The 10,922-nt window shown below is 32.8% G+C and overlaps 1 protein-coding gene across 2 annotated transcripts in view; it reads right to left on the bottom strand.

Moving 5' to 3' along the window:
- Positions 1-8,234, bottom strand: part of LOC111407683 (membrane-associated 30 kDa protein, chloroplastic-like) — a 9,279-nt gene extending 1,045 nt beyond the window's left edge. Inside the window, exons 1-9 of one of the 2 annotated variants that reach the window (XM_023037315.1) lie at positions 7,992-8,234; positions 5,863-5,987; positions 5,654-5,764; positions 5,356-5,420; positions 5,179-5,260; positions 4,338-4,412; positions 2,698-2,768; positions 2,534-2,616; positions 850-914 (exon numbers count right to left, since the gene is read on the bottom strand). In XM_023037315.1, coding sequence (XP_022893083.1) covers positions 850-914; positions 2,534-2,616; positions 2,698-2,768; positions 4,338-4,412; positions 5,179-5,260; positions 5,356-5,420; positions 5,654-5,764; positions 5,863-5,987; positions 7,992-8,118 — 804 coding nt within the window. In that variant the 5' untranslated portion in view covers positions 8,119-8,234. Of the gene's footprint in view, positions 1-849; positions 915-2,533; positions 2,617-2,697; positions 2,769-4,337; positions 4,413-5,178; positions 5,261-5,355; positions 5,421-5,653; positions 5,765-5,862; positions 5,988-7,982 lie in introns of both variants that reach the window. The other variant, XM_023037314.1, reaches the window with a different exon arrangement.
- Between the last annotated feature and the right edge of the window lie 2,688 nt (positions 8,235-10,922).

The raw sequence follows: 10,922 nt of genomic DNA on the forward strand, positions 1-10,922 counted from the left end.
ACCTTAGAATCTCTCCGAGGCAGAAAGAAAACTGCATATAATCACTCTAAAGGCCTTCTAGGAATCGTTCTTCCATAAACTTTAATGGATTCCCACCCATAAAAGTTAAAAATCACAAGAAAATATTATTTCATCATTAGATTATATTATACTCATAGTTTCTAGAGATCCTGCATCCACTAGGACAACTTAAAAGAACTATGGAACACAATAATTGATCAACCGTACTTAAACAAGAATTTCCCCAAGCTAATTAATGAATAAGCCAGTATCTAAACAAAAGACCTTGGAAGTTTTGAGAAAACATTTATAATCCGGAAAGAAATATATAATACTACAAGATGCAGAAATGTAGCAAATTATTACCCTCTCCACTGACATGCCAAAAGTTCCAGAGTGCACAAATAATATTCTGTTTGTTTTTTTCACCTCTTTGTTCATATGAACTTTAATGCTGAAAGGGCCACCAATTCCTGTTTTTCTTGTGCTTTAACATTTTATCACCTGCATCACTGATAATTTCTTATAGCTCTTTTTGATGCGACAATATGATTTTTTGGTTAGTTTATTCGTTACTTTTTTAGCATATTCTATTTCATGCACTGTGTTCTGAATCTAGTCCTAAACACACAATTCTTGAAATGCATCATGCAAATGACTGCAATTGTTTCTTAATTTTGGTGTTACTGAAAACCCATTAATCTGATAACTTTTTTCTCTCTTATGGATGTTAATGGGCTGGAGTAGAGGTAAAGAAGTGCATGAGTTATAAATTTACCCATTGAGAGAGAGAGAGAAGGTAATGAAATGAAAGAAAATTATAAATTTAATGATTAAGAATATTGCTACCTTTCCATCAAGTTCATCACCGGCCAGCTGATTAAGAGCATCTGCCTGAGATTCCATTGTCAAAACTGTCGGGAAGAAAAATGATAACTCTATCAGTCATTATACATCTGTCTGCATCGTTTGATTTACTTTTGTGATCATTTATCACAAATTATCATGACTGATGTTTTGTATCAGATGCAAATTCCATTGCATCACCAAAAATATCTGAAGGGTGTGAGTGAATAAATTGTTGGGAGTATAAATTGTATCGTTTTGCTGACACTATAGAGGAGGAGCTGGCGATAATGTCTTAAGCATTATGGAATTCTCATGTCAAACTAGGGTTTGTAATATTTATAAGTTGATTAACTACATAGCTAAAATATGATGTGAGATATCTGATTTTATGGTTCTATTTCTCAATCAATCTGACTTGGTCCTACGGATCCAAGGTCAAAAATACTGAAAAATATCATTATCCTAACTTCCACAGCCTAGGGCTGTGCTAGTATACATCCTTCTGATTTTATGGTTCTATTTCTCAATCAATCTGACTTGGTCCTACGGATCCAAGGTCAAAAATACTGAAAAATATCATTATCGTAACTTCCACAGCCGACGGCTGGGCTAGTAGACATCCTGCTGTTATCCATAAATACTAATAGAACCTGAGAACAGGTCTAGTACTGTCCGTCACACCTTAGGCCCATTTGGGAACCTACATGGGTCGTTTGAGCAATTGGTCAAAAAAAAAATCGATATTGAGGCTTCTAATTCAACAAGCCCAAAATTAAATTCAAAAGTTAAACTTCAGGCATTGCTGATACATGTAAGTAGTCTCATCACCAAACTGATCTCCAATGTGTGACTTCACAAATATAAAAATGCATCTTGTACCAAACAAATCCTCTAGAGGCACCATGACGACAGGGAAATAAGGAGTTTGGGGAAGGCACAAGGCAAATTGAGCCACCTGAATAGTACCAACATGTAAGGTTCATCTTCTCTGGCTAATTTAAGTGTTTTGTCTTGCACATGAATTCCATCCAATCTAAATCCATGGTTTAATTCTAGAATTCACACCCAAAAGAATGTGGAACACGGTGGAATCAAATTACCATGGCATGTCATTAAGCTTGATCTGATTGACAGAGAAAATAAAATTGAAATTTTATTGAATGAAACTTCATGCAGATCAAACAATATATAACAGTTCAAACTATATGTTGAAGTATTTTATTTGCATAAAGATGAGCCAAATGAAGCGTATGTCAGAGTTGGCATGATCTTCCAAGAAGACAAATTTAAATCAAGCTGAGATTCACAAGTTTTTAACGAATGCGAGAAGAGAATTACACAAGTCCATCTTGTTGAAGCTCCCAAGGCAGTCGGTTTTATAAGACATGGAATAGATGAAGTGTGATATCTATGGATATATCTTAAGATGATTTAGTTTTAAACATTATGCACTACCGACAAAATAATCTTCTTTAATACATATTGATGCTACCAAAGGATTACTGACATCGAATCCACATAAATGTCGACTGCAATCTAAGAGTAAGCCCAAATTCCTCCCTACAAGTAGTTGAATGTACAAAAACAGTACATCGACCTTTTTTATTTCAGATTACATCCACTTTCAGAAGCAAAGAAGCAAGTAAAATTGTAAATGATAAGAAATGAAATGGTAGCATATAACCTTTTTCCTCCATCTTTTCAAAAGCTGACAGAGCACTGCTTGTATTTACATTCCCCAACATTTCACTTACCTTCGTTGTGGTCCTGAAGAAAAAGTTGCCACACAGCTAATAAGAAAGGTAAATGAAAATGTGAATTAACTAACAAATAAGGTAGAGAACATACTTAGCAGACTGAGCACGTGCTTTTAGAGTATCTTTTTTGGACTTTGCTTCCTGTATTTTGCTTTCTAGAAGCTGCCAAATGATAATATATAGGTCTATAAATAATTAGCAAAAACTTTCTACTGTTGATTAATTTTAAATCATAAAAAAATTTGGAAAAGTAACATGAAAATAATTTGGGCAACATAATTACTGTTGCTACACGAGCAACATTCATTAGACGATTAACATATACACACACATTGATGTAGGACAATTCTATCAGAGACAGGAGAGGAATAATTTCTTGTTGAATCAGATTTTATTTTTTGTTTAGATTAAGATTTCGTTTCCTTTTAAATATTTTAGTTTTCTTTCATTTTAGGATTTTAATTTAATTTCCTTGTATTGATAAAAAAAGGAAATTGTTTTGGGTATATAAATATAGGCTTCGTACACTTTTCAATTGACAAATTCATTACAATATAATTATTCTCTACAAAGTTTCGAATTTGTTCAACTTTATTCTTGTTTCGAGAACTCAATTTCACTTACATACTAAAATTGGTATCAGAGCTAGGTTATACACTTGGCTAATGGCCATTATGGTTGTCACATGCATCCTCGCGACGACGATCAGAGGATTGCAAAATTACAAGCATTGATCTAGAATCTAGAACAAATGACGGATAGATTTGAAGATACTGCCGATAAAAATTTGCATATTTTGACTGTTGCAAATGTTGGTTGCTTCAACGAGTCCAGAACATTGCAATAAGTGACTACAGATTTTCCTCGAGTTCAAATTAGGTTTGAATTCTCACGTTGTGATGCAAAGATTTATCCTTGTTGATTACTTTTCTCCTTTTCAACTAAACTCGAGGACGAGTTTTTTTCAATTAGGAGAGATTGATGTAGTACAATTCTATCACAGATAGGACAGGAAATTATTTGTCGTTGTAATAGAATTTTATTTCTTCTTTAGCTCCGAATTTCGTTTCTTTTTTAGGATTGAAGTTTTCTTCCCTTTTAGATTTTATCTTAATTTCCTTGTATCGGTAAAATAAGAGGATTATTTTGCCTATATAAACAAAGGTTCTTACGCTTTTCAATTGATGATTTCATTATAATAAAATTATTTTCTACAAATTTTAGAGTTGGTTTAACTTTATTCTTGTTTCAAGAACTCAATTCCACTTCTAGGCCACACATACTTGTTAAAGAATAAAAATCCCAAATCGATTAAAGATGAAAACATGCATAAATTTATAAAGGTTCGGGATACTCCTCTTAATAAGACCGATCTTTTAAGATGAAATCTCAAATTTTAATATGGTATCAAAGTCCATTGAACTTCAACTAGCAATTTAATCCAATAAAACTCAAAAAAGAACATACGGATTTCAAGATTGATTTACTCAAATGGCCACCATCTCACGGAATATGTTAAGGGATAAAAATCTCACATCGATTAAAAATGAAAACATAGACCAATGTATAAGGATTTTGGCCACTCCTCTTAATAAGGTTGAACTTTTAAGATGAAACCCCAAATTTAGTCGTACTATCATATATACATGTAGCATGACTAATACTAAATTCTATCTCCTCTTTTCTTGAAGAAAAGAACTAATATAAGAGAATATTGTGGAAGCAACAAACCCGTGTATTTGAGACAAGGTTATCAACTACACTCTTCTGCTGATCAAGCTGAGCCTTCAAGGCATTTGAATTGTCCTGTAAATTTGTGAAAAATGTATTATTGAGTTGCAAAAAGCAATAAAGAAATGAAGGGAGAGGTCAGACTCAAAATAGAGCATATTAATTACTCAACCGTGCTCCAGTCATCTTATTAGATCTCCTTCAACCATGTTGCTAAGTTGAAAAGACAAAATATTAGTGAATCAACCATTGCAGAATTCTTGGGTCCCAAAGAAATTTGCCTACTGATAAAGGTAGCTTTACCCATAATATCAAGCCAAAGGGTAACAATATTTATTTCAAAAAGGAAACCCCTCATCAACCAAAATTGAACTTAACTAGCTATACTCATGAAAGTTTGGCATCTATACTTCGTAAAGGGTTCTCTTAAACATGAACTGTCTATAGAAAATTTATCGATCTATATTTGGTATTCTTTTGCAGGTACTTTATCGTGCCTTAATATTTTTTTAGAACAGATGAGAATCTCACATAGTTTTGTACTATCTGTCTCAAAATGAATGAAATAAGATTATTCATCTATTTGTAAGTAAAATTGTATTCAGTACTGCATAAGGATCCCCTCGTTCCAAGTCATACAACTATACAAATATAAATACAAATACAAAAGAAAAGAAAAAATAGAATAAAGCCTTTCATCACAAATTATATGGAGTCAGCTACATTAATTTCTTTTTTCTCCATTGAACTCTGCTGAGAAATAAGGACAGTTAGTCCACTTCATTTCAGAATTTCCATTGAGGCAAATGTTTTCTTTTATTTATTTCTCAAAGGTCCTTACCGCATAAGATTTTCTACGTTTAAGAGCTTCACGAGCAAGATCCTCTTCACCTTTTCCAAGAGCAAGTTGTGCTTTACGATACCTATGATCACATTGAAGGATAAAAATGTGGCTTCTTTATAAAAATAAAAATAAAAAATAAAAGAAAAGCTCAATGAAGTATTTCTGGGCACTTACCACTCTTCAGAAGCTTGTTGTGCAGCTTTATATCTGTTCTCCAATTGCTTCTGTGAAGCCAAAACCTACAAGAAAGAAAACTGCTGAAAATTTTCACTTCATTTCCCCTAATAAATTAACTCTTATATGCAAACTTCTAGATTCAATATTTCTCATTCCAATAAAGGGAAAAAAAATTTTAATAAATAAAATAAAAAAGCAGAGAGAAAGTGTAAACTTGGTTAAGCACATAAAAGAATCAGTTTTTACCCTAAACGAAAAGGAAAAGGGAAAAATAAGAATTCACAAGGGGGCATACCTGCGCTGTAGCTTGACGCATCTTAATCAAATCATCGTTCATCTCAATCACAGATTGTTCCAAAATTTTCTCTGGGTCTTCAAAAGAGCTTATTACAGCATTTGCATATGACTACACTTAAAACAGATGAAGTGGAGTCAATAACATTTCAAATATATCTGACTGAAGTCAACAGTCATTGCAAAAAATTGTAAGAACACCCAAACGACCTTGACAACTCTAGCAAATCGATCAAAAAGGTTCATCCGAGCACCAACGGCACCCCCACCATGACTATTACATCTGGATCTACTTGAATAAGATAGCTGTATTCCTGAAACTTTTGAAGTCCCCACTGATAAAGAGATAAATTAATTTTAGTTTAAGCATTTAACATAAATATAGAAGCAAAAATTAAGAACAAAAATGATAGCAACAAATGGAGAATGTATTTCAAATATAGTCCATAAAGAAGCATCTAAGCCTATCAAGAAAGGAAACTAAGCAGTCCAATATGCAAACATATAAACTTTCAGCACACTTCGACACTAATAAGAATTGGGGTATAATAATTGATTTATTAGTTAGGCGAATGAACCCATCAACCTAACTTCTCAAATCAACAAAATTTATCCCATAATTATGAGGAGTCAGGTACATGGACCATCTTTTCAACTCCAGACTATTGAGGAATACATAGATAAACACATTTTGACTTGACATTTAAAGTTCATGGAACAATTTAAACTATGATTGTGAAGTCTATTGCCATTATCATACTTGCATATAGAGCTTTTATTTTATCACCAATAAGAATAGATATGTGAGAGCATGGTTTCTGACAACCTTAAAATGACGTAAATACAATACCTTACATGTTAGTGTCAGAAAGTTCACTTCAGTTCATTCCAAGCCCCAAATAAACCAATACATTATGGCGATGAATTTTCTCAATGCAAATGTTTTCAAATTCGAGCTTCTAGGTGGCCTAGGACACATAATTTACTGTGCATCTCTTTTCATTCACTCTAGTTTTGATTGGTTTGAGCAGGTTTTTGGTCATGTGTACTCCAAAGATCTCGCATAACATTATTGGCAGTTTAACAATGATGCTATTTTGTTCTCAAGTCATAATTTCTCGGCGTGCTTTAAATGCTTACAGGGAAAATTTGAGAACTTCCCCAGTAGATTGACCAATGAATTTATCAGTCTCATCAGTGCACTGTCTTGTTCTTTTAACTTATCTGGGTCATCCTCAGAAGCCATTCTAGGTCCTCTTCCTTTCTAGGTCAGCATGTAATATTCCAGATTACATAAACATCCCCACCACTTTCTCCTTGCAGCTTCAAGGCCAGCATAGGGAACGGGAACCAAAAATCGTCTTGGGTATTCAGATATATAAAAGTATTAAACAACCGTCACTACCATGATAATAGAGTTCCTCCAAAACTAATCTGTGGACGCTCTCTCATGTCCGCAGACATGGCAGGCAAATATTAAGGATTTGGTCCGCAATGAGGTTGATTTGACATTACAAGCAAGGGATAGCTACTCTCACCTTAAACTAGAAAAAAATTGTCATATCAGCTAGAGCTCTCAAGCAGAACCTAAAAGCAGGCTTTCATTTTGACTCATTTATACTTTTTTAAGTATTCGTCTATAAGTCTCCTCCCAGTATCGTATCTATGTCAGGTTGAATCATAACCCAGCGAACACGAAGTTGTTAATACTACAATTATACCTAATTCAGTTTGTCTCATTGGTCTAATGCATCAACTGGACAAATAATTAGGTTTGCACTGATGAGAAAAGAACATGGGAGATCTAATGTGTAAAATTAAGCAATTCAGTTTCCCTTTCAATTAGCTCTCAAATAAAGCAAGAAAATTCGATTCTGTTTTAAGTCTCAAATCTCTATCCCACTCATCAAATATCATCAATCCATGGACAATATCAGCAGTAAACTATTTCATATCACTGCAACAACATCCCTACTGTCATAACAAATTCACACTATGTTACTACGCTCCTACATTACATTAAAAACTCAACCTTCATGTAAACGAAGATTCAATTACCATAAAAGAAATAACCTTTGCAAGTAAACAATCTAAGCAACATCGAAGCCACGTTTTAGAGTAAAAATAATACAGCCAGGTAGAACTTTGTGCTTAAAAAGGAGAACACTTATGTGGAATTACCAATTCCCCACATCTTAAGCATCAGGATTGCAGATTGACAGACTCGTTATTGTACATGGCGAAAAATGAAAAGGTTCTGTTCTTATTGCATACTTAACAGCGAAAACCAAACCAATACGGCAAAAAAAAGTAGTATTGACAAAAATTACCTCCATTACCAAAGAAAGATGGTCCTAAAACTTGTGCCTTCACGATAATCACTCCTCTATTGCAAGACGAAGAAGAGGTATTCACCGTAGAAGAAGAAGTCATGCTTATCCATGTTATTGGAGCTCTTACTGCCATTATTATTGTTTTCTTGTGTTTATTCAGGCTATGATTTGTTTATTTGGGGCTGGAGTTTTGATGGAAAAACGGAACAAAGAATCTTGATTTTTGAGGGATGAATTTACTTGTGAGAAATTATTTTAAGCGTCTATAAATTCACTTAGCCCTTGTTTGACCTCATTTTTATCAAAAAAAATTGCACTTTTGAATAGTGTAATAATGTAAAATGTGTGGTTAAAAAATAAGAAAAAATTTTAAATTTTCGTGTAATATTATTTTATTGAAGAATTTATGGTTGAAATGATATCAAAATACTGGTTAAAAATGTATTTTTTCAAAAAAATGGGGCTCAAACAAGAACTTTGTATGCCCGGGAAATAATGCATTTTGATTAGTAGATTGAAGGAGAATGTGTAATTAAGAATTAAAGAAAAGTTTTGAATTTATATGTAATATTAATTTTTTTTTAAATGTCGGGGACCATTTAAAATTGGGGCAATGATGCACATGCTGTCAATAAACACTAGTATAGGAAATGGGTGTGGAGATTGTTGAAATCTAAGGAAATTGCATTCTCTCACCTCTGAATGATTGAAATCTAAGGAAATTGCTCAAAATTAGAAATTGCGCTCCCTTATCTTTGAATTGAAGTTGCTCAAAATCAATGGGTGTGGAGATTTGGAGTCCGGGGGCATTGGCTTTTGTGCTTGGTGATGAAAATCACTACATGGAAAAACCATGTGAAATAGGCAAATATACCTTTGATAAAATTTAATAATAGATCGAAACATAAAATTGAATTCTTTGAGTTCTCTGATAAAAATGGAACATGGGTTTGTGATATGATGTCGAATCTTTATCCTTAAACTGGATATTTAGTCCTGACATTGTGTTTCAATTTTCAAGTTGTTCCAAGAAGATTGGACTACAAAGGAATTGATATTTTCATGAATTTAACTTGAAATTTTTTTTAGGTAATGAAGAAATTGGAAATAGGGAAAATGGCGAAGCTCGGTGATCCTACAGAATCTAAAATTTATGGTGACGATTTCGTGAAATTTGGCCAACCAAAAACATGGCTGACATTGACAATGGTGCTGGAGGCAGTGATACAGTTAGGTCACAATCTTGGTGGTTGATTTTCAAGTGCGGGGCTGTGGGGGCGGGTAGTTCCCGAGCATAGGGCGAAGTGAAGGAAAAAACCTTTTTTTTTTTTCCATTTTTTTCTGAGTTTTATCTTTTATTTATTTATTTTTAAATAATATGGGGTTTGACTAAATTACCATTTTGTCCTTATTAAATTTGGTCAAAATCAATTTTTTTGATCAACTAATGATCAATTGGATGGTTTCTTTCCATTTAGACTTCAGCTGCAAAGTTCTGAAAGATTAAGAACTGTCGTTGGTACAAATTGAATGTTAATGTAAAATCTACAAAAATTGAAAATATTAGAAATTGTTGCTGCAATTTTCCCTTTTCTTACTCCATCCCCCTTCCTTTCCCTTTCCCTTTCCCTTTTCCTTTTTTCCCCACTCCGTTTTCTAGGGTTCTCACTACAGTTTGAGGTGACAAATTGGGACAATAAGATTTTAATTCTAATTTGTTTTTATTTTCTTTCACATTATACTTCTTAAACTTCAATTGACGCCGAGGAAGGGGATTTGGAAGTTTGGGTGATTGGAGGGAAAATTAGAGATAGGTATTTGATTATTGGAAAAGTAACAAGTAGGTCCACAGCCTATTATTTTTTCCGCTATTTCTTTCAATGTTTTACTTTGTAGCTCTTTAATCAAAGTTTAATGATGACAATTATATTCACATCACAGCTTCTGTTTGATGCATCACATTTTAATTACAATAAAAGTTCACAATCTTTGCTCATTCTCATTCCTATGTTCCAACTATTTTTCATTTAGGTATTTGATTGCAAAGATATAATTCGGGTGGAAAAAAAAGAAGTTTTAAGGAATTGAATTATCTGGAAATTGTTTTCCTAAGAATTGTCAATTTATTGTGTTTTATTGGTATAATTTTTCACGTGAAAAATATTGATATAAAAGTGTTTTTTAATATTCGTTTTGCTTTGTTTTACATGAAAATTATCGTCTTCGTTTGGCTTTATTTTACATGAGAAGTGTCACTTAAAAGGATGGAATTTATTACAATAATTCTTATAATTTGTTTAAATTGCAAAATTTATAAAAAAAAGAAGAAGAAGACATTAGAAGGTGGAATTTCAATTCCACAATTTGGTGGAACTGGTTGATGTAGCAAGCCAAGACGGAAAATCAATTCCATTCTATATTTTGCCAATCAAACAACAAAAAATTGAAAAGATGGAATTTCAATTCCATTTTCCTTGAAATTCCATACCTATCAAACGGTGCCTTAATTCTCATTATTTTCATCTCCTTAATTAGTAGACCCATTCACAAAGACATTATCTATTGCAATATTTGAGAAAATTGGAAAGCAATATTGGAATGCTTTTTTAGAGATGTCAAATGATGTTACGACTATGAGGGCAAATAAGCAGTGTACTCTTTTTTCTTGATCAAAGTTTTTGTTTCACTAGATTTTTTCCTGACAATGTTTTAATGAATAAGTATTAAAAAGTATTATGTACTCTTTTTCCCACTAAAATTTTTTCTAGTAAAATGTAAACGAGATATATTTTCTTCATATAATGAAACACATATGTATCATAAAGAAGCAACTGAAAACATGAAAAATAATGGATTAATTTCACAAACGGTCACTGAACTTGTCTTAAAATGTCAAAACGGTCACTAAAATTTCAAACTTTCAAAAACGATCACTGA

This window comes from Olea europaea, chromosome 13 (genome assembly GCF_002742605.1).
Source record: "Olea europaea var. sylvestris chromosome 13, O_europaea_v1, whole genome shotgun sequence".
In the NCBI taxonomy this organism is placed as follows: Eukaryota; Viridiplantae; Streptophyta; class Magnoliopsida; order Lamiales; family Oleaceae; genus Olea; species Olea europaea.